This window comes from Solanum verrucosum, unplaced genomic scaffold (genome assembly GCF_900185275.1).
Source record: "Solanum verrucosum unplaced genomic scaffold, falcon-dt-bn FXZP01000133.1, whole genome shotgun sequence".
Classification (NCBI taxonomy): domain Eukaryota; kingdom Viridiplantae; phylum Streptophyta; class Magnoliopsida; order Solanales; family Solanaceae; genus Solanum; species Solanum verrucosum.
The window spans coordinates 521,363-547,011 of record NW_026020355.1 but is presented as its reverse complement, the minus strand read 5'-3'; the positions used below and the strand labels follow the sequence as shown (position 1 = coordinate 547,011).

At 33.6% G+C, this 25,649-nt stretch overlaps 1 protein-coding gene and 1 non-coding gene across 2 annotated transcripts; one reads left to right on the top strand and one right to left on the bottom strand.

Moving 5' to 3' along the window:
- Positions 1-1,190: 1,190 nt before the first annotated feature.
- Positions 1,191-1,272, bottom strand: TRNAS-GCU (transfer RNA serine (anticodon GCU)). The gene has a single exon. It is a non-coding gene; the product is annotated as a tRNA-Ser (tRNA).
- Positions 1,273-1,401: 129 nt separating this feature from the next.
- On the top strand, positions 1,402-10,249 carry LOC125837672 (G-protein coupled receptor 1). Its single transcript, XM_049516756.1, has 9 exons — positions 1,402-1,645; positions 3,043-3,074; positions 3,183-3,352; positions 3,501-3,604; positions 7,539-7,640; positions 7,761-7,817; positions 7,983-8,126; positions 8,611-8,681; positions 9,669-10,249. Exons 1-9 carry the CDS (start codon positions 1,463-1,465, stop codon positions 9,769-9,771), a joined length of 966 nt encoding a protein of 321 aa, XP_049372713.1. The 5' UTR covers positions 1,402-1,462; the 3' UTR covers positions 9,772-10,249.
- Positions 10,250-25,649: the final 15,400 nt, after the last annotated feature.

Genomic DNA, 25,649 nt, shown 5'->3' with positions numbered 1-25,649 from the left:
CCTTGAGATGAGTTATCGTGAAACTCCTAGGTTTTGATGGTAGATTCTTGCTTAGGATACATAATCACATGTTAAAATCACTTTAAAAATATGGAGTATGCTTATCTTGATTTGAAAGGAAGAACTCTTGATGAAATTGCTCAAAAATCAAGTTTGAACCCTAGAATTGAGTTCTTGTTAGCACTAGAGATAAGAAGAGGATTTGATGTTTGAATCTTGTAGAAATTTTAGGATTTATGTTATAAAATCATGAAGAATACTTACCAAGACTTAGTAGGATTGAACATAGCTCTTGAAAGTTGTTGAGGTTGATGAAGGAGTTAAAAATGAGAAAAAGAAACTTAAAATAACGTTTTTTTTTTATGAAATATGAAAAAATGATATATGCATGATATATGGTGATATATGGTATATGTGCATTCTAAGACCCGTGGAATGGTTCGTGGAACTCAGGTGAAAATTTTAAGTCTTTGATTTAATTTTATGAGCATAATCTAAGGCCCATAGATGCTTTCACGATCGGTAGGTTCGATTCGTAAAACTCAGATCCTAAAATCTGAATATCGCGGGAAAATTGATCATAACGTTTTACTCTGGATTCAGATTAACAAACGATTCGTGGCGTTGAAAATAAGTCTCATAAACCTTTAATTTGATAGGTAATGAGACAACTAACTCTTCATATTCTGAGAGATATGGTCGTTTGAAGTTGATCATTGCATGAACTCATGCTAAAAACTCATGACCCTAAACCATATCCATTAGAAGTTCCTTATGACCCTAAATCATATTTGATACACTTACTATACTTGAAAATAGACCTTAACACAGATGAACAAGTAGGACATCACCGGGTTCAAGATGATACGCTTATGACGAAAGGTTCAGACCTTTAGCATTGAATTTGTAAGGTGTTGCACAAATAAAATCTATCAAAACTACCCCATTTTTAATACAATCTTAGCAAATAAGCAAAAGTTCATAATAAGGGTATAGTACACTATCAAAAAACTATTCTTAAAAAAAAGTATTATTATTGATCGAACCTTAATTTGATAGATAATCGAAATTGAACATAAGTTGTATACTACTCCTTAATGTAATCCTCTCATTAACATAGTACAAAGTTGATTTAAATTGAAATAAATGATGATATATAAAAGAAATCTTTCTTAAGAAGAAAGTAAAAACGTCGCCTGAGAGATTCGAACTCTCGCGGGGAAACCCCATGTACTTAGCAGGCACACGCCTTAACCACTCGGCCAAAGCGACGCTTGTTTAGCAAAGCATATAGTTTATATATAACTCCTAATATATTCCAGGTAAATCCCCTGGATTTCATATTGCTTGCCAGCAGTAAACTTCACCATTTTTGCTTCCTTCGATCCCAAGCTTTTATCGATCAACAGAAGAAATCTGGACGGATATTTGCGATTTTTAAGTGTAATCAGAAGCTTGAAGAATGGCAACTGTAAAAGCAGTGATGGGGAATTTGACGGTGGCAGAACGACAAGTACTCACGGCAGTGAACAGCGGAGCATCAAGTCTCTCATTCGTCGGTTCAGGATTTATAGTACTCTGTTATTTGCTTTTCAAAGAGCTTCGCAAGTTCTCCTTCAAACTTGTCTTCTACCTCGCTTTATCTGTGAGTAAAATTACTTTCACTTTTTCACTACTTATTAGGGTTTTGTTTTATATATGTTCATTAGCTCTTGCTCAAAATGTAGGTATATTTTGAGAAACTTGGTTTACGTTTTTTGGCCAGAAAATGTATGTAGATCACTGAGCTAGGATGTTTGGGAAGGAAATACTGAGTTCTAAAAACGAACAATGTAAACATGTATATATTCAAAATACTTATTGCATTTTCAATTAAGCGAGTAAATTTATCCTGTATCTAATGATGCAAAATATGGAAAATCTTCATGGAAGATGAAAAAAATGTATTTGGAGGTATATAAAAAGAAAAGAAGAAGAAAACTTAAGAGAGAAGAAAGAATATGGAAGAAGTTGATATCCATGTGGATTGTGGGTTGTCTGATTGATACACATTTCTCACAGTCTGTCGTCCCACAGTGGGTAATTCTATCATTGGATCAAATGTATGTTGCTGACTTGCTACTATAGGATGAGAAGTTGAACTAGTGCTAGTAGCTCTGATGGAAATGATGTTCACTCTATCTTTTACTAAGATTATAACTCTAAACAAGCAGTTGTTCCATCTGCTAGGGCTTCTCAAAGCTTTGATACCTAGGGATCTTTTTATTTGGCAAGTAATGCGAAAATTAGTTATAACTTAAAAAAGAAGAAAAAGATAAATACATACTTTGAAAAGTTAAAAGAAGATGAAAGAACAAGAAAAAAGTTGGTATGCATATTGGTTATTAGGATTTGTTATTGTGATTTTGACTGCACCTTGCTAGATTCTCGTGTTCTCTCCCACAGTGATATGATTCAATCTGATCTCAGTTTTGATTTTTGGATCAAATGGATGTAGCTTCGGCATGATCTAGAACTTGAATTTGTGTGCTAGTAGCTTTAATGGAAAAGAAGTTGACTCTATGTTTCAAATTTGTTACTTCAACAGCTTAAGATTAATCAATCAATTATCTCATATCCTTGGATAGAGTAGTATATCTCTGAGCATTTTATTGGGTAAGATACCTGATTGGAGTTTGCTAAATTTACTCCGCTTTAAGTTTATTTGTTCCTTCTTTGTTAATTATTTGAAAGGAGATTGTTGTGGTGCTTACTCAAACCAAATGACTAATGGGAAGTACTCAATCAATAGAATAGAAGAATAGGAAGAAAAATACATCTAGTATAATTGCATAGGTGGTAATCATAATGGTATGTGCCTATCAAGAACATTGATTGCTAAGATGCTTCCTTTTTATATTATGGCTTGTAATCTTTCATACATAGGCTTTGCTATAATGTTTTATCTTTCTATGGATTAAGTTCCTCACATTTCCTGCCTTCTTCTAATTCATTTGCTTCGGCTTTAAGATAATAGTAATAAGTACGTCATTTTGAGCGCAGGACATGTGCTGCAGTTTCTTCAGCATAATTGGGTATGGTCACTCCCATCTACAAGCATTTGTTGCAGGCTTCCAGTGAATTTTCTTTTTAAATGGTTCCGTAGCATTTATTAACTGTGAGTTCTTTTTTTGGTCATGTAGGGATCCTTCCAAAGGGTTCTTCTGTTATGCTCAGGGATATACAACACATTTCTTCTGCCTAGCGTCTTTTTTGTGGACAACAACAATTGCCTTTACTCTTCACCGAACAGTTGTTAGACATAAGACGGATGTTGAAGATTTGGAGCCAATGTTTCATTTATATGTTTGGGGTATCTTTTTATTAGAGAAAACAAATTGGATTCTATAGTTGGTTACTGTGGTTCCTTTCTCTCTTTCTGAATGCATTTGTTTTGGTTGGCAGCTTCTTGAAGGTTTTTTTCTTTCTTCATTCTGTTTATATGTGGATGCTTCTTGCAGGAACTTCAGGAGTAATGACAGTTATAAGATCAATTGCCAATAATCATGAACATCTAAGTCGGCTGGGCACTTGGTGTTGGGCACAAACAGGACACACAGGAAAGGCAAGTATTTAATGATCATAGTTTCAAGCTCTTTTACTATGTAATTTTTCATGGTAATTTCTGTTGTTTGTCATCTATGTAGTTTGAATAACTTCAAAAATGGTGATAGTGTTCTACTGTTACATTCTCCAAAAAATTGTGAAAGTTTTGAAATACTGAAGTATATGGATATAGGAGTTCTTTCATTTTCATGAATAAAGTCGATGTGTCAAATGAATGCACAGTGTAATTGGTTGTTGATTGGCGAAGGAGTTCTTACATTTTATCTCTTATTTTAGTTCTTTTCCTTTGAAGGAGAAAAGGAGAAGAGACTATTATGATTTTGGTAAAATGGTCCTGACAAGCTTGAAACACACTATAAAATGAAGTTCGTAATGTGTCAAAAATAGTATAAAAATTATCGTATCCCTAGGGGTTGGTTCAAACAATATTCAATTGGCTTAACACTATCAGGAGCATTAATTCTTTAGACTGAGATGGTTCTAAACCACAAGTAACTGTCTAGAATTGTAAAAATTGATCATGGAAATGTTGAGAGTTGAGCAATAGCAATTAACTGTCAATGAGAAAAGTAAGGGCAATTAACAAGACATGTGCAAGATAGTTATTTGGGATCTAACTTTGTTCAAGATTCATTTCTAAGGTTTTATTGATTCTCATGTATTCAACGGTTGATTAGATTATTCTTGTAGCTAAGATTCTTCTTTTGTATGAACTTAATCCTTGTGGGTTAAATTAATGGAAAGCCTGTGAACATATGCAAGAAAACACTAGTGATTTTAGCCTCAAGGAAAACCTCTCATGAATTTTTTCCTATGTTGGTTCAATCAACAATTTAAGAGGCTCTTTTGATTACGTAGAAAAAAAAAAAAAGGGGCAGTACGGTGCACTAAAGCTCTCGCTATGCACACGGTCCGGGAAGGGCCCATCAATATAATGCATAGATATTTACTAAAATATTCCTCTTTCGATTAAATAAATAATGAATAACTTCATAATTCGATTCAAAACTTCATTAACGAATTCAAGCAATTAAACAAGAGTCCAATCCACAAATAACATTCAAAATACCAGGTATATTAAAATCCTAAGGGAAACTACTCTATAGATGAAAAGAAAGATATTCTCTTAAAAGGCATGAATATTCCGTGATCAGATTCAAAACTCCATTAACGAATTCAAGCAATTAAACAAGAGTCCAATCCACAGATAACATTCAAAACAACGTGTATGGTTAAACCCCAAGGGAAAACTACTTCATAGATGAAAAGAAAGATATTATCTTAAAGGCATGAAAACGAGAAAATATTACAACCAACTTTCAACGCAAACTTGTGAATAATCAATTGTTGATGAAAAAAGAAACGAATCATTGTGCTTCCTAGACTTAGCCGCTCTCTCAATCCCCCGTCAGTCCGAAAGACCATTTTAAATTGTGTTTTTGATGTTTTTATACCGTGTACTGGCGGCCAACCCTGGACCAAAATACCCTTTATGAGGCGAAGTGGAAAAACAACAACATACGCAGTGTTATCTCATAAGTGGTTTATGAGGAGGGTAGAAACGAAAATGAAAGCAGTAAAAACAATGAAAAGCGCTCTGGGAAACTGTTAGAATATGAATAGGTTTATACAATCCTATTAGAATAGAAATAGGTTTATACAATCCTATAAGAATAGGAATAAGTTTATACAATCCTATTAGAATAGGAATAGGAATAGAAATAGAAATAGGAATACTAAATAGTATCCTACTTGGTTAAGGATTGTATTCTAGGGTCTATAAATAGGGTCTCAATGTAATAATGTAGACACAACAACAATTCAATAATATTCTTTTCCTATATTTCTCACATGGTATCAGAGCCTCTACAAACTTGGTAGAGAATTAAAGAGCTTCCGCTGCCGGCGGGTGGCACCCATATATGCTGCCCGTCTGGCCAATGATTATGTTAGCAAAAGTTGGGTCACCGTGTATCTATCTGGTGACTATTTTCTCACATCTAATTTGTGTAGCACCATGCCATCATTCCGGTGACTACTTTCTTATATCTAATTTGTGTAGCACCGTGCCATCATTCCGGTGACTACTTTTTCATACTTAATTTTTGTAGCACCGTGTCATCATTTTGGTGTCTACTTTTTTGTGTAGCACTGTGCCATCATTCCAGTGACTACTTTTTCATATATAATTTGTGTAGCACCGTGACATCCTTCCGGTGACTACCTTTTTTTTGCATATCTAATTTGCGTAGCACCGTGCATCTCTCCGGACTACTTTTCATATTTAATTTGTGTAGTACCGTGGATTTTTCCGAACTATTTTCTCATATCTGAGTTGCATAGCATCATGTGTCTTTTCAGTGACTTCTCAGATTTGATTTGCATAGTTCCATTCGTCTTTCCGGTGACTCCTCAAATCTGATTTGCGTAGGGTTGTGCCATCATTCCAACCCTACCCATATTATTTCTCTTTTTCAATAGGGTTGTTCCATCAATTCGAACTATCCTATATTATTTTTATTTTCTAGTTGGGTTGTAACATCATTCTGACCCTACCCATATAATTTTATTTCTTAGATTGTGACTACTTTTAGCCATCAAATCTAATACTCCGGCATATGAGCATGTTCTGGCCAGTTTTTTCGGTGACTTGTTTAATATCGACTGTCTATTGATTCCAACATGAACCATGTACTTTATACTAGATTTTGAGCACTTACAATGTTCGCTGCATTGTGAAGAAGTCTATATGGAGCAACCACCTAATGTTGTTGCTCAGGGGGAGTTTAGTAGCCTTGTATGCTGATTACGTAAGTCACTCTATGGTCTGAAACAGTCTTTGCAAGCTTGGTTTGGGAAGTTCCAACATTGTAATTTTATCACTCTGTGTTTTATCGGCATTATGCATCAAATTCAGTATTTCATGAGAAGATCAAGCACATTGAAATTTATTGTCAATTTTGTGAAGTCGAGTGATCAACTCGCAGATGTCTTACCAAGCCCCTCATCGGTCCTCGTGTTAATTACATTTGTAACAAGCTAGGTACATGAATTGTATGCACTAGCTTGAGGGGGAGTGTTAGAATATGAATAGGTTTATACAATCCTATTAGAATAGAAATAGGTTTATACAATCCTATAAGAATAGGAATAGGTTTATACAATCCTATTAGAATAGGAATAGGAATAGAAATAGAAATAGGAATACTAAATAGTATCCTACTTGGTTAAGGATTGTATTCTAGGGTCTATAAATAGGGTTTCAATGTAATAATGTAGACACAACAACAATTCAATAATATTCTTTTCTTATATTTCTCACAGAAACATTACATAACATACAAAAAAGAACAGTAATAACAACGAACTAATGCGATAATCAAAGCACAAGAATCACAACGGTAACTAATCGAAATGCAAAAACATGGGTAGAAAATGAACTGATGCGTCGCGATCTGCGGTACCCCATGCGACGCGGCAAGAGGGATTTCTAGAGCCTTGTGCAAATAGACTTCTGCCATCAAAATACCTGTTGCGATGCGACTGGTGCATCACGGTAGGCTAGATTTTCAGCTTCTCTTTTTTTTCTTCAACTTTTCATATGCATACTTGGTCCTTCAACCCCAAACTTGAAGGCAGTTAGATTTTTTGGACTTATACTCAAACTTCGAAGCTCCTAAGAGTCTGATTTAGCTTTGAAATTGCTTCTTAGCTCAGAATCAAGTCCTACACAATAAAACTTAAAATACTAATAGTGTAGCTCAACACAATTTAAGTGTAACAATGAAGACATGACATGTAGCCAAAAGCCCTTTTTCTAGCCTACCATCAGGTCTAGATTGATGTTTGCATTCGAGTTGTTTGGGATATATTCTGCTTTAGTCTGACATAACTTCTATCAAATTTAATCTTTCCTATGTTCATCACTGCAGGTGGTACACTTCATAACGTTTTATGCACCTCTTTGGGGTGCCATTCTTTTTAACGGTGTCACCTATTTTCAAGTGATACGGATGCTAAACAATGCAACTCGTGTATGTGGTCATTACCTTTATCCTTAATTATTTACGCATTCCTTTATTGGTTCATGAAGATTTGGGTTCTGGAAAATAATTTGTGACATTTCAAGTACGCTGGTGCTTCTAATATTCCAGATGGCAGTGGGCATGTCAGAGAGGTCATACCAACCAGATCCGCGGTCAGACATGAAGGTATGCAGAGCTTCCTCTCCTATCTCAAAGTAAATCAGAATAATAACTTATAAGAGTATGGGGTAGAAAATGAATGGCTTCGGGTGGAGTTTGGACACCATCTCATTTTCTTTTCTTGCTATTTGCCTCTTTATATCAACTGTTATGCTGTTGGCCATCTCGCAGGCACTAAATCGTTGGGGTTACTATCCCCTTATTCTTATTGGATCATGGTTTTTCGGTACAATCAACCGTATACATGACGTTATTGAACCAGGTCATAAGATCTTTTGGCTTTCTGTTCTTGATGTTGGAATGGCACAGCTCATGGTAAATCCTATTATCTGTAGATGAATTCTCTCTTTTCTCTTCTCTTTGATGTGGTTGGGGAAGGTGTGTGGTGGGAACTTGCACTCTTTGATGAGTATTTTATTCCGTTATTACCATATAGATTGCAAGCAGGTATAGACCTGTTGGTAACTAGTGTTAACAATCAAAACCTGTCTGGATAGAATGACTTGGATCCTCTGTTTCCACCAAGCTTATCTACAGAATGTCAAGAGCGATGCCGCCAAGTGTTTACTTCAACTAGTTGGTGATATGCTGAACTGATTAATTTGTTTAACCAACAAAAAAGTTGATTAGTTTAGTTTAAGTGTCTGTATCCATGAATTGGTGGGATTCTCAGTTGATGGGAACTTATCTCTGACTTTATGTTGATGCTTAGTTTTGATCTACTCGCCTTTTAACAACTCTGACACTCTAAAAATATTGACAATGTTCTTTCTTGACAAATCTTCTATGCTTTGTTTAGGGTCTCTTCAACTCAATAGCATACGGCCTTAACAGCTCAGTCCGTAGAGCAATTTACGAGAGATTGGATCTGTAAGTCTCTATTAATTTTGACTCAAAATTTTTGCAACAGCAAGTGTTCTAACCCTATTTGCCCATAGCCCTAGAAAAGAGAGGGGGGGACATGTAACATATGTTTGGTTCCATCTTTTTCCTTTCTTTTCTTTATCTTGGGTAGTGCCAATGCCAGTGTGCTTGTTTGTTTCATCAGTAGTCATTTGGTTTCAAGAGATTGTATCTTTGTTAAAAACTTAAAATTGCTTGTCTTTGCTCCTAATGTCAAGGGGCCTTTGTTCAATATTTTAATAGAGTTGGTTAAGTTGTCCTTGTTGCATGATCATTACTCCATCCGTCCCAATTTATGTGATGCACTTTGACTGGGTAGGAGTTTAAGAAAGAGAGAAAAATGTAAAACTCACAAACAGAATGAATAGATCAACTGAACTACAGTGGAGATTCTACTATTCTCAATCTGAAATGGAGAAAGAAGAAGAGAGCAATCTGAGGGAGAACGATAGAATGGGAATCTCAAAACCTATTGCTGTAATCAAAGAACATATACAGAGAATTAGTAACCAACTAATCCAACTAATATCGAAAACTAACTAGCTGAGATGACATCTAATTGTAACTAACTGTGACTTATCCCAACTCTCAGCTAAGTAAGGTACAGTGAATTGAAAGCTGAATGTACAAATACATTAATTATGTAACTCTTAATAAAACATTTTTGAAACATGTCTAAAACAAGTCATTGATATCCGTGTGACTATAAGTCATGTTATTATATAATGAGAAGTTTAAATTGTTTCTATGCTTAAAAAAAGTACCATTCTTTTTGGGACAAACTAAAAAAGAAAGGGCATCACTAGGAAGCTATTTTCGAAAGAATAAATTATCCCTACTGTATGGCCTTTAATACATTTCTCTGAAGTGACGAAAATGCACAGTAGTTTCTAACTTCTTATTACTCAATCACCTTGGTGTTAAGTTTATGTTTCAATCTGTGTCATTTTCCAGGTTACCTGAATGGTCTCAAAGATGGCTTCCAAAGAGCTCAAAGTCAAGAGGCCAACAGCAAGACAGTGAATTAGTCTCTCTAAAGATTGAAGATCAGCAATAACAATTTTGTGCTTGTACATTCATCTCAATGATTCTGCCGCCTTTTCATAATTGGACCAGATTGACAATTGATAACTGCATTGTGACAGACAGGGATGCTCTTCATTGCTTCAGCCCGGGTTTTGTGCTCACATACTTTGATTGATCCTCCTCTGCACCATATGCTAATTGCTTGTTGCTCCTTTTTGATTGCTCGAGCGTACTAATGTACCAACTTTGTTATTGATACCGAAGGATGTTAGCGTGATCAATAGAATACATATGATCTGATATTGGCTGATGCTAAGCCTTCAAGTATAGGCAAGGCATAATATTTGCTTAGTGATGTATCGAAGGAGAGAACATTTGTTACTGATTTATTTGTTGTGTTGATTCGATTTACTACAGTTATTGGCTCTTGCTACTTATATTCACTCTCGCTGCATAGCCTTTCCTTTCCAGCTTGTTTGGATGTATAATATAATGTTTGTTTTGATTGTCACTTAAATTTTATTGTACGGCATTGCTAAATTCTTTATTATGTAATGACGAGAAGTCTCATTTTATTATGTATTGATTGATTTGGTGTATTCATGTCCTCACCTTATTTGAGTTTATTTTCGGATTCTTTTGGAATAAAGAAAGATTTGACTTTCTTCTGAGGGGGAACTAAGTCTATGCCCCATAAAAACAAATAAATTACAGACAAATATTCCTTTATAATTAATACCCCAAATTCTCATATTTCCCAGTTCTCCTTCTTCCCCAAATTTTCTTCCAACCCCCTAAAAACAAAATAATTACAGATAAATATCCCTTAACAATTAATACCCCAAATTCTCCTTCCCCAATTCTTCTTCTCAATTCTCCTTTACCAAATCTTCTTCTTCCTCAGTTTTCCTTCTTAGGATTCCACAACATTCTATTAATGGAGAAAATTGTGATTCTCTTATAGCATCATGGAAGTTGAAATTCAGAGCAATAGAACATTAATTTTGACGTTGAGATAATAATAGTAGAATCTATTTTTAATTAAGAAAATTTAGTCACACAAATCTCAAATCACATCAAAATTGTTGCTTATGAAAACATCGAGATCAAATATGCAATTGCATATGGATTTTCGCCATTGAAAATATCTAATCTAATAATAAAAGCGTGAAGGTCTAGTTTGAATTGAAGAAGAAGAAGCCTGAAATTACTTCATATCCATTGGTGATCGCCTACAACCATTATTTCACAAAAGCCAATCCTCAATATTTATGTGGAACTTCTAAATCCGCATTGATACCATAACAGTATATGACATATTGGTATGGTATCATTGAGGAACAACTAGACATTCATGAAAAATTGCACAAAAACTGAATAATATCATCATAGTGTATATCTACGGTGATGGTATCAAGAAGGATTTTCTAAGTCATTTAATGGTACATGAATGATACTATACAATATATTCATATATTATCATAATATTAAAATAGTATAAATAAGGAACAACTACTGTTTCACTAAGTCAATCATTAATCCTTAGTGAGAGACTTCTAAAATCCTCAATGATACCATAACAATATATTGCATAACATAAAATTGCACAAATACTGAATGATACAATCATAATATATATATATATATATATATATAAATCATAAAGGTTTTTCTAAGTCATTTTAAATGAATTATACTACCACAATATATTCATATAATATCATGATATTGAAATTGTATAATTGAGGAACAACCACTGTTTCACCAAGTCAATCTTCAATCCTTAATGAGACACTTACAACATCCTCAATGATACCATAACACACATTCATGAAAATTGCACAAATGTTGAATGATCCATTGTAGTATATATATATATATATATATATATATATATATATATATATATTGTGATGGTGTCATAAAGATTTTCCTAAATCATTCGATGGTATATGAATGATACTACCACTCTATATTCATATATTATCATGATATTGAAATTGTATAATTAAGGAACAACTAATGTTTAACCAAGTCAACCATCAATCCTTAATGAGACACTTCTAAAATCCTAAATAATACCATAACAAACATTCACAAAAATTACACAAATATTGAATAATACCATCCGAATATATATACCGTGATGGCATCACAAATGTTGAATGACACCATCATAGTATATATATATATATATATACTATGATGGTATCATAAAAGCGAACTGGGTCTGGGCTAGGAAGGGAGCACACATGATAATTACTTTGAGCCGAATGAACATTAAGGGTGGGCTATGAGCGGGTAATTTTTTTTTGTCCAATAAGTTTAGTTTTTCCTTCTTCTAACACATGAACAATAATAAAGCGAAAAGGGTTTTCGTGTAAAAAAGCGAAAAGCGTTGTATGGGCTAGTTTCAAATATATACAATAAAGTAATTAGTTTACAATAAATATAGCTATATTTTTATTTACATAAAAATAACCGAAACTCATAGAAAATATACACTGACTATACAATATAGTTTGTAAAAAATTATAGAAAGTATATATACAATTCAACTTACCTATACATGAGTTATACACTAACTATACATTATGATACATTCAAAAGTTAAATATAGCTTAACTAACATGAAGTATACACTGACTATACATGGAGTATACACTGACAAATTCAATCTTGATCAACTCAAAATCACCTCTAAATAGTCCTGAAATTTAGATATGAAATCCTCTCGATATTTGAGTCTTTTGATATGTAATTCGCTTGAAATGACTTACGTTTTCGGTACATCAATTTTTTTAAAAGAAGGATAATGAAGAAGAAGCAACAAACAACTATTAATGACGAAATTGAAAGGAAGAAAAAGAAGCAGAGCAGTCATTAACGACGAAACTGAAAGGAAGAAGACTAGTACTTGACAAATTTTGGTAATTTTGAAAATTTGGCCAATTTTTGTGTAAAGCAAAAGGCCAAGAGACCCTTTTACATAATTTGCCCAAAACTGATTGTAGACGTGAAAACATTCAAGTGGTGTAATTCCCCAAGGCCTGGTGAGGCAGTTGTGTCTACAAATACAACATTCACTTATTAAAAAATTCACCGCTCAATACAAATTTTGTTCTTCTCGTAAGAATTTATGTATGTTCATGAAAATTTGAAACAAATAGTATGTGTCATTTCATTTAAGTTAGGGAAAATGCCTGATTTTGACTCATTTGTATCCTCATTGTTACAATTTTAACTTGAAGCAGCCCTTAATCAATAATGGCGATTTCATGGAAGAATTAAACTCAGAAAATTGCTATTGATATTTACTTTCAAATAAGTTTTGGCCCTTTTATTTTCACAACATTCAAGCTCACAATGTATTCATATGTAATACATGCAAATATCATAGGCTTGTCCTTATTTTCTATTGCAACTATTTTTGAAAGACACCATTGAATCACATAAGAATTTTCTAAGATTGTAATGTAGGCTTTAGGATGGGTAAGATAGATTATTTTTTTTTGGAAATAATGACTATAACCTCCTGAAACACTACCTTTTTCTTTTCATTTCTTCTAAACTTTTTTAACCTTTATTCTTTAGTTAAGAGATCTAATATTTAGGGAAAATAGTTTGAAATATATCCGAACTTTGACCGAAATTGCTGTAACGATACCGAATTTTGAAAATGACCTTTTACCCCATGCACTATTTAATAGTGTATTATATAGGTATATATGTGCCCACGTGGATATCATAAATATTGAATCATTATAAATAGTAACGTGTCCACGTGGGCACATAGATACCTTTATAATACACTATTAAATAATGCAGGGGGGGTAAAAGGTCCTTTCCAAAGTTTGGTATCGTAACAACGATTTTGATCGAAATTCAGATATATTTCGAACCATTTTCCTTAATATTTATTTAATTATTGTACACTAGTTAATGTGTTTTTGTTGCAAAAATGTCAAGTAACATAACTTATTTGTATAAGCACAAAAAATTAAATTGCTATACTTTGTGCATGTGCTCTTTACTTTATTAATTACTTAGTAGAAGATAGTTAATAATTTATTATACTATATTAATTTTTATTTTGTAATAAAAGCTTAAATAGATATTTATTTCATTCTATTTGAAGATATGAATAATTCTCAAAATATGGTATCTAACTATGAAGACATTTGTTTGATTGATTCTGGTACAACACATACGATATGCAAACACGATAAATATTTTTCTTATTAAAGTATGGGCAAAATAATAGTTACTATGATTTGTGGTAGTACTAATTTCATTGAGGGCTTCGAAAAAGCCATTATAATTTTGCTTAAGGGAGATAAACACATCATAAATAATGTCATATTTTCTCCTAAGTTTCGGAGAAATTTGTTGAGTTTTAAATATAACCGTGAAAATGGTTATCACATCCAATCAATGGATGAAATGAGGCCCGAATATCTTGGTATCACCAAGAATGTCTTTGAGAAGACATGTGTGATATACAAGTTTCCTACTTTGTCTTATGGCTTGTATTGGACAAGAATTAGTGCAATTGAGGCACATTCTATAGTAAATCAAAAGTTTACTAATCTCAATACTCTCATACTTTGGCATGATCGTTTGGGACATCCTGGTCTATAATAATGAGACAAATTATAGAAAAATTAAAATGAACATTCATTAAAGAACCAAAAGATTCTTTTAGATGGTGAATTTTCTTGTACTGCTTATTATCAAGGCAAGTTAATTGTGAGACCATCATTAGTGAAAGTTGAGCTTAAGTCCCTTGCGTTCTCAAAACATATAAATGGGATATTTGTGGACCTATTCACCCACCTAGTAGGTCTTTTAGATACTTTATGATTGTAAAAAATGCTTCTTCTAAATGGTCTCAAGTGTGCCTATTGTCATCTTGTAACTTGGCACTTACAAAATTATTGGCATAAATAATACGATTATGGGAACAGTTTCCTGATAATTAGATTAATTCTCAAATACAGTAGAGTATTTATCTCAAGCATTTAATAATTATTTCCTACCGATTGAAATAAGAGTTGAACATATTGTAACTCATGTTCACACTCAAAATGATCTTGGTGAATCATTAATTAAACGTCTGCAGTTGATAGCAAGACCGTTGCTTATGAAAACTAAGTTTCCTACTTCTATGTGGGATCATGCAATTTTACATGCTGCAACACTTATTCGTCTCAGACAGAAAAATTGTCATAAGATTTCTCCATTGGAATTGATTTTGGATCAAGAACCTAATATATCCTATCTAATTTTTTAAAAATGTGTTGTACACGTGCATGTGGCACCACCGCACCATACTAAGATGAGACCTCAAAGAATGTTAGCAATATATGTTGTGTTTGTATCAACCTCTATTATTTGATACCTTAAACAATTAACTAGAGATATGCTCCTTGCTCGATTTGCAAATTTTCAGTTTGATAAGTTATTTTTCCTAAAATTAGGGAGAGAAAATGATATTAGAAGATAAATTTTGTGGAAAAATTCATCATTGTCTCATCTTGATCCATGTACTTTTATTTGTGAGTAAAAAGTACAAAAAATTATCCCCATACAGAGAATTGCAAATCAAATGCCAGACGTATTTACAGATTTGAAAATGATTACTAAATCACATACTCCTGCAAAGAATGTCCCAATTCATATTGATGTCCCTATAGAACCGTCTACTAGTGTCAAAGCCAATGAGTCAAAAGCACGCTTGAAGAGTGGTAGATCATTGGATTATAAGGATCAAAATTCTAGAAAAAGAAAAATGAAGGACATGATGACACTACGAAAGAATCTCATATGAAAGTTTAAGAGGTGAGAAATTCTGATATCCTTGAAGGAATCAATGAGCTTGAGACTCAAGAAAATAAGGAACTATCCAAAAATTTAAGTGGTGTTGAAAGTAATCTGAATCGTTCAGAAATAGTGGCGGATTATGTCTTTGCATATAATGTTACAACAAAAATCATGTAAGATAGTGAGAATCTTAAACCTCAATTTGTTGTAGAATATCGACAACGAAGTGATTGACCAAAATGGCAAGAAGCAATTCAACCAGAATTGAATTCACTTGTCAAGCGTGAAGTTTTTGGACCTACAGTTCAAACACCTACTGGTATTAAACCTGTTGGATATAAATGGGTCTTTGTGCAAAAAATAAATGAGAAAAATGAAATACAAAGGTATAAGACACACCTTGTTGCTCAAGAATTTTCGCAAAAGCCTGATATCGATTAGGAAGAGACATACTCACCAGTTATGGATGCAACAACATCTCATTATCTCATTAGATTCATAGTCCATGAGAGATTTAAAATACATTTGATGGATATGATTACAACATATCTTAATGGATCACTCGATAATGAGATATACATGAAAATCTCCGAAGAATTTAAGATGCCCAAAGCATATAGTTCAAAGCCTCGAAAAATGTATTCAATTAGATTGAAAATATCATTGAATAGTTTGAAGCAATCTAGACACATATGGTGTAACCATCTTAATGAGTATTTATCAAAGTAAGGTTATATAAATGAGTAGATTTGCCCATGTATTTTTATAAATAAAACAACATCGGAGTTTGTTGTGCTTGTGATTTATGTTGATGACACAAAACTTATTAGAAATCCAGTAGAGTTTCAAAAAACAATTGATTATCTAAAGAATTGACTTGAGATAAAGATCTTAAAAGGACAAACTTATGTCCTGATTTGCAAATTAAGCATTCAACAAACAATATTTTTATTCATCAATTTGACTACAAAGAAAAAGTGTTGAAAAGATTTTATATGAATGAAGCATATCCATTAAGTACTCGATGGTTGTTCAATCATTTTATGTGAATAAGGATCCATTCCAACCTCAAGAAAAGAATGAAGAAATTCTTGACCCTGGAGTGTCATATCTTAGTGAAATTGGTGCACTAATGTATCTTGCTAATACTACAAGGTCTGATATAGCTTTATTGGTTAATTTGTTAGCAATGTATAGTTCTGCTACCACTAGGAGACACTCGAAATGGGATCAAACACATATTGTGGTATCTAAAAGGGACTATGTTTCTCCCAAATATACACGCAAGTGTACGCGGTCGCTCAACTTATATTTAATACTCAATTCCACAACTCGACAAAAGTAACCTTTTAAAAGAGTTAGATGATTGTTAACTACTACTATGATTTATGCAATAAATAAAAATAACTAGTGTGAACGACTTCAAAGTAATGTTTCAAACAAGTAAAAGACAATTCCAGGGCTGCAGCATGTTTTGGACTTCATGTATCGTATTTCAGGCAATGAACTAATTTCGATTATCAAGTTACTGATTTACAGGGTTAATTATATGAGTAGGGTCTTTCGACCTCTAGTCGCCTACTCCAATTAGTTGTCTAACTACATCGTTGAGTGGGGATAGGCAATCCTAATTGGCAAGCATTTATATTTCGTCCGGGAGTCTCTCCTAAACACAAATCAACTCAATGGAAGATCAAGTTTTTTATATTCTTTGGTCTATCTACCTTATCCTCTCTTGATTTTAAGAATAGACAAGAGATTTAATTATGTGGTGATCAAGCATGAAATACTAAAATAAGAATATAAAAGTAACTTAAAACGATAACCAAGAATTAATTAAAAAACCTTCAATATTCAACAATCAAATCCGTAGCTACAACCCTAGAACAAGGGCGTTTAGCCACTCATACTATTCAAAAACTGCAAAATATAATTGTTCATGCGATTTCCAAAATAAAGAAGAGTTAGATATTGAAACCTATTACAAAACTTGGATCTTGCTCTTGCACACCAAAATAAAGTCGGACTCCCTTAAAAATAAACCTAGGACCTATTTATAAAGTTTAGGAAAAGTATTTCCAAATTTAGCCCAAGAAGGAATCCTAATTAAACCTAACTTTTGCCGAAACGTCCGCCAGACCTTAGGGTGCCGCACCAAAATTGCGCTTGGCAGGATGGCACGCCGCACTACTAGTGCGCCCAAAATGGGCCTTTGAACTTTGGGCCTGGAGCGTCGCGCCCTTGTTGCGCCAGTGATGGTGGGGCGTCACACTAGCTTCTGTTTTTAGCGTCACTTGTCGTCATCGATTCCTTTTCTCTCATGATTCAATTGATATCCTTAGGAACCCTTCAAACAAAGCTAATCATGTATATTAATATGCAATCATTGCAATCATAAGTCAAAACATGCTAGTTAGATTACTGAATGTCCTAAAGCTTATGTTAAAGATGGGTAATTTGCAAGAATTGGGCATATAAATATGAATTAAACTACTGATATATGCTTATTTTATTCTAATAATTGTAGTCCCGATATTATTGGTTACGCTGGTGCAGGGTACTTCTATGACCCACAAAAAAATTAATCTCAAACAGGCTATATGTTGATATGTGGAGGTACTTCAATATCTTGAAGATCTACAAAAAAGTCTAATGTAGCCATGTCATCAAATCATGTTGAGATCATAACTATTTATGAAGCAAACCCAAAAAAGTTTGTGATTGAGGTCCATGGTACATCTGATTCGAGAAAAAAGTGATTTGAAATGCGATAATGTACCCACAATTTTATATGAAGATAATGTTGCATGTATATCACAATTAAATGTTGATTTATAAAAGGAGATGGAACAAAATACATTTCGTAAAAGTTTTTCTACACACACGAGCTCCAAAATATTGATGATATCAATGTGCAACAGATTCATTCGAGTGACAATGTGGCTGATTTGTTCACCAAGTCTCTACCAACTGTAACTTTCAAGAAGATGGCGCATAAGCTTGGAATGTGAAGATTCAACTCTCTAGATTGATGTTCTCATTAGGGGGAGTTAATATGCACTATACTCTTTTTCCCTTACGAAGTTTTGTCCCACTAAATTTTCCTTGTAATGTATTTGATGAGGTAGCCTAGATGCATATTATTAAGTATGTGGACTCTTTTCCTTCACTAGAATTTTTTTCTTCAACGAATTTTTCTAGTAAGGTTTTAACGAGGCGTATTCTCTATCAAATAGACATTCAAGGGGAGTGTTATAAACACATTTGTATTCTAGTAAATGTCTATTATTGTCACGACCCAAAGTACCCCCTAGACGTAACATAGCACATAGGAGTCCGAAGGGCCCTACACAAGCCACTTAGCATACATCATACAAAATAATAAAATTAAAGAGTTTAAAAGACAGTTTTGTATCAAAGAGTTTGACAAAACGAAGCGGAAGTCTAAATAGTCTCAAAGCCATCTATTACATCAAGAGTCATTAGGACATAAACCATGAATCACATACAATATCTTAAAAGTAAAGACGATAAGCAATAAATGGTTCGGTTCTCAGAATATGAGGACTCACCACTTCTCTAAAACTACTAAAGTGATCACTAACCAAGATGATGCACAATAGGATGGTCGAACCCTACATCAGTGAAAGAATGTAGGAAAGAGTATGTGTTAGTACAAATAATGTACCAAGTATGATAGCAATGTATAAAATTTATGAAATCATGCTAAAAGGATTTTTCATGATATGCAAAGACCAAGAAAAAGCATAAGATAAGAGGTTAGAAACATAATCATGATCATGGTCAATGCAAGTAAAAATCATATTTGAACACATGTGAGAATACTTCTAGAAATAACCTTAGTTCATCATTATTATGGGAGATTTACCTTTAACTGACATAGAGACCATGTGAGCTGTAACATGAAATCTAGTGTCTACCCCACACCGAAAAGGGGTGTCCTACTTGCCAAGGTAAGGACCATGAAATTCTATCTTACGTGGATCCACTAGATAATGTCTATCTAAGACCATCATCGTCTATCTAAGAAATTCATCCTATGATGACACATAGTTATGGGACATGGGTAGTCACCACTTGTACACTCGGTGCTAAGCATAAATTCCATAGAATAGTTATTAATCTTAACTTGTCTTATCAGTATAGGACATGGGTAATCGCCGCTTATCTCATCATCCATGAAAAGACACAATTAAGCAACTAATCTAAGCTAGAAACATCATAGAGTATCTCCTTATACCATGCATGAGAAAACCTTTCACCATCCATGATCTTTTCATAATAGCTTTTAAGCCCCATAGTCATTCACTTCATGATATAAATATCCTGCTACTAATGAAAATAGTTTTGAAAGTGTGATATATAATTATTGATGGCATATCCGAATACCATATTAATCAAGACCTAATTTAGGAAAATAGCCTGAAAAGCATTGAGGGAAAATCTAGATGTTGTTCATGTCATGTGGCTAAGCTTCATAGAACAATTAGATACCTTCATCTATAAGCTTACTTGAGTCATAAGCATTACTTTCATAAAACATGCATTTTCAATAATTCATAAATTTCATCATGTTTTCAAAGTCAAAGCATCCTCAAATTCATTTACATCAATTTCATAAAGAAAAGACATGTATATCTTCATAATTCATATTTCATGGTTCATAGTCAAAATCATGGTTCTTGCATGGGTTCATGAGAATTCAACTTAGAAACATGTAATTACTTCAATTGATGCCTAATTTGATTGGGGAATCTAACTTTACAAAATTGGAGAATTTAGAACCCTATGGAGGAAAGAGCTCCATAGGTGAAGACTATCATGCCTTGATGCCAAAAACTTGCAATTAATGGAGGATTTGGAGACTTGATCTTGAAACTCTGGACTTCTTCTTCTTCCTTAGAGAGAGAAATATTTGAGAGGATGAACTTGATCAACTTTTGGGAATTTAGGAGAATGAATTGAATTGGGTGATTTTGGGGGGTAAAAGTTTATATAGGGCCTAGGGTAGAAGGTAAAAACGACATAGTATTGAGTTAAAATAATTGGGAAAATACTGAAACGACCATGACTTAAAACTGTTGAAGTGCCTCTCACGAGGGACTTCACCGACCGTCATGATCACCACGTCCCGTCTAGCAGGTCGTGAAGATGCCCTGCCCGAAAGGGCTTTACTAAAATGGGTTTAACTTTTTACTCCGGACTCGGAATTAGGCAAACTCGATGGTGTTGGAAAGAAGACTCAAAAATATTTAATTTGATAGTTCATGGGCCACCTAATTCACTTTGTGCTAAAAAAATATGATTGTTTGAAGTTGACCCAAACTTCTAAGTTTGATAAGTCTCCTACACGAACGACTTCACGGACCGTTTAGACGTCCATGGTCCTTAACACTGACTTGGGGTGAAACCCTTTCTGACTGGGTGACTTGACGACCTACTAGACGAGCTGGCTAAGTCACCAGGGGCCGTCTGGGCATCTGTCTAGGTGACCTCTGCCTGGGACAGGTTCTAGGAAACCTTCATGAGCTCCTTAACGGACTGTGGTCCTCTACACGGCCCGTCTAGGGCTCCGTAGAGAGTTCCATGGTCCACCCCGCTTGGCCCTTTCTAACATTTTTTTCAAATTCGAGGTGTTACAATTATGTATACCCCTTTGGGGTAAATTTAGGAATTCTACTTGGGGACCAAGTCAATTTTTCCCTATAAATAAAGGGGTTTCCTTCATTGTAAATTCACCCCTTTCAGAGAAATAATAAGTTTTCTCTCTTCTCCCTACTTTGTCCTTCTTCTTACTTTATAATTTCATAACAAATGGTAAATATTATTTTTTATGATGACAGTTTTTGCCTCTCCTATTATATATAAATTAAAAACAACATACGTTCTAGGGGTTACATATAAAAATGTTGGTTCTACTCAAAATTATTCATGTCACGCAATAGCAACAAATGCCACACCTGGAGAAACCAGCCTGTATTGCATGTGAACCATATATAATTGATTTCTATTCTACATATTGCCATTAATATTTTATATGCCAGCTCAATTTTATTTATTGGAATGTATGTTGGTTTTGCATTAATTTCCATTTGACAGTTCAACATTAGGAATGAAGACAGCAGAAACAATGCCAAAAATGTTTTTTTTGTTTATCTACAGTAATAATTGGTAGTGTTGATGATCACATGGAATCTAAAGCTGGACTAATTTACTGCTAAGAAATCAAATAAATGATTGTCAATGAATAATTGTGAATAAGCAATGAGTATGATGATTTCATAAATCTAAAGCTGGACTAGTTCTTTGGTTCCTAAAGTAGTTGATGTGACAATTAAAAAGAATTTTCTATGGAAAAGATTAGCATTTTCAATGAGAGGTAACATGAAATATTTGATTCATAATTATAATAATAATAATAATAATAATAATAATAATAATAATAATAATAATCAAACAAGATACAAAACAGTAAATCACTAATCTTAAAAGGCCATTTCCTCCCAAGAAATATTCCCTCCCCGTTTCAATTTTAATTTGTCCATAATACTAAAAACATATTTTCACTTTAACTCGTAACTTTTAGATATTGAGAGAATATTCTTTTCATATTTTATCCTTAACATTAATAATTTATTACTCGAATCATATTTCAAGATCTAAGACAACACATGAATTAATATGAATGTTGTGATATAATACATAGCAATCATTGTTTCTTAAGGAACGTGCAAAGTTCAAAGTGAAAAAGTAAAAATGAACGGATGAATTAATTAGTACTTATTTCATATTGTAATTATTTTTCCATGTGCTTTAATATAACAACAAAACAATAATATACCCTATAGATATTTTCACAAGTGAGATTTGAGAAGAATATAATATTATGCATGGAGAATTTTATCTGTTACTAACTTATATATTGAGTTACTTGTTTCATAAAAAATATTAGGCAGCTTAGATCGATGTGCCCCATCCAAAAATATTATGTACTTGTGATGCATTCTTTATATACTACTTTTTTAACGAGCATAAAACAAAAATTATAAAATCTAAAATATTCACAACTTTTCAAGGAATATTCTCCATTATGGAATTAAGAAATATCAAGTAAGTACTTGTTTCTCTGCTTATGATTTAATTAAGAATCACTCTCAAGTATCAACTAACTTGCTAGAATATGGAATATCCGTTTAAGTATTGCAAGGACTCTGTTGTCTCTAAATTCCAATCTCACATAGCTACATGACTAGCTAAGATATGTAGAGAGTGGCTAGTTGCTGTCAATAATGCTAGGACTCCCAAAGATATTATAAAGCTCATTGGTTTCTTTAATAATACACTATTTTTGAAAAAATCCAATATACATCGATCGATCGACACTTTTATAGAGTTTGAGCAATATCGCTATTGTGCTGCATGCATAACTATCTACCTTAATGTATCATGACTTGAGAAGATTTCAAATTGTCCTCTCCAAATTTAAAAAGTGAGAATTTAAGTTATATAGCATGTTTGATCAATTTTTTTTTAAAAAAAAAAACCAAAAACACCTTTTAAAAAAATAACAAGTTGAAGTATTTGGCCAAAATAAAATCAGAGCCTTTGAACAACAACATAAGCAACTTTTCTATTGTGAGAAATAAGCTACAACCTTTTGCTTCTTGAAACTAAAGAAGCAAACACAGAAGTAGAAAATTTATTTTTTACAATATAAAAGTATGGGAAAAGGTCTTAAATATATTTGAACTTTGACAGAAATTGTTATAACAATACCGAACTTTGGAAATGACCTTTTACCCCCTGCACTATTTAATAGTGTATTTTAAAGGTATATATATGTGCCCACATGGACATCATAAATATTGCATCATTATAAATAGTAATGTGTCCACGTGGGCACATATATACCTTTAAAATACACTATTAAATAGTCCATGAGGGTAAAAGGTCCTCCATAAAGTTTGGTATCGTAACAACAATTTCGGCCAAAGTTAGAGTATTTTTCATACCCTTTTCCCTAAAAGTATCATTACCAAAAATTTAGATTTACTAAACTATAACAGCAATACATACTAAGTATAATCTTATAAGTAGAGTTTAGGAGAGTGGTGTTTATACAATTTTTTTCAGATCTTGTGAATATAGGTTGATTCCGACCTTTGGTCTGAGTAAGTAAAGTAAGAATCAATTATGTAAAGCAAATACAATAGTGAATAAATCATGCTAAAAATGATTTGAAAATGGAATAAGTAGCAACAACAAATAACATGACAATTTAAGCAAAAAAAGCAACAAGTGCTACTGAAATCAACGAAAAAGATAGTAAGAGAGTAATAATAATAATATTGATAAGGAACTAGACAACATTCGACTACCTAATAACCTTCCACTGTAGTTCTCGACTTTCATACCTTCTTATCTAGAGTCATGTGCTTGTTAAGTTGAGGATGATCCATGTCCTATCTAGCTAATTGTATCTCCTCAAAACTTTTTCGGCATATAGCTCTACCTCTGTTTATACCCATATAGCAAACCTCTCGTACATCATCTTCTGTATTCATGCATGAATCATCTCGGTCTTGTCTTCCTCATCTTGTTTACAATGAAGGTCATTTCTACCTTGTCCCAAATAGTTTCATTTCTAATCCTATATCTCCTAGTATGTCCTCACATTCATTTCAATCTCCTTATTTATGTTACTCTCTTCTTTTGGACATATAATTTCTTGGCTGATCAATAGTACTCTACCTCGTACATCATAGTTGATTTGATCATTGCTCTATAAAACACACCTTAAGGCTTGATTGATCATTCTTATCACACAAGACACCTTATGTGAGCTTCCATTTCATCCAACCTGCTCAAATATGATATCTAACATCATCATCTATCTCCCCATTTTTTTTGGATTACCAACCCTATATAGTTGAAACTTTCTTTCTTGGGGATGACTTGTATATCAATCCTTACTTCCACATCACACATATGGTTTACATCACTGAACTTGCACTCCAATATTTTTTCTTAGTCAGGCTCAACTTGAACCATTTGGACTCTAGAGCCTATCAACATACCTCTAGTCTATCATTAATTTCGATTAATATCTCGTCAATCAAAACTATGTCATTTGCAAACAGGGGCGGCTCAATACTATTGGTTGCCTAAAGTCAAATTTCAAAATGAGGCCTTAATATGAAATAAATTTTTCTAAATTTTATAATGCAAAGTGATGAATAATTTGTAATGACCATTCTGGTCGTTTTCTATGTATTGCGATATTTTCGGCATTTAGAGCTTTCCTGTTGAGACTCGAAGTCATTTATGACTTGTTGAGACTAACAATTTGGTCTCCTCGTTGTTCATTTGATTTTTGTGTGAGTTTTCATGTATTGGAGCTTTTGAAGCTTAAACGATTGACTTCTGTCAAAACTTTAGGGAAATGACCTCATCATGCAATTTTGATAGTTTCGTTAGCTTATGAAGGTTGAGTTTAGTCTAGAAGGATCCTTGGTTTGGGTCCCGAGACTTTTAGACTCATTTCGAGCTACCTTGTGGGGTTTGGAAAAAATGGAGCCTTGGGTGTGTGACTCACTTTTTGTCGGGACGACCTCCGTTGGAAGTTTCGACATCTCCTTTGAGTTTGAAATGTTTGAATTTGATTGGGTAGCACTGTTTGTTTGTGTTCATGGGTTCTGAACAAATCTTGATCCCCCGTCCTGAGCTGGTGCAACCTTTGTTGGTGCACCGTACTCTTATGCTCACGTTTGCGGGCCTTGAGCCGCGTTTGTGAAGGTTCATTAAATGAACCATCGCGCTTGTGGGCTTAGCTCCGCATTCGCGGAGAGATGGGATTCCGACCCACGTGATCACAAAAAGACTCCCGCGTTCACGGAGAAGGATCACCGTTGACCTGGTCCAATTGATTACCACATTCGTGGCACTGAGGATCACATTTGCGGAGGTCCTTTAACTGATGTTATATTGTGATATGTCCCAAATTTCTGCTCACAATTCCAATTTCTAAGTTCGATTTCTTGAGCTATTGAGCTTCGTTTGAGCTCA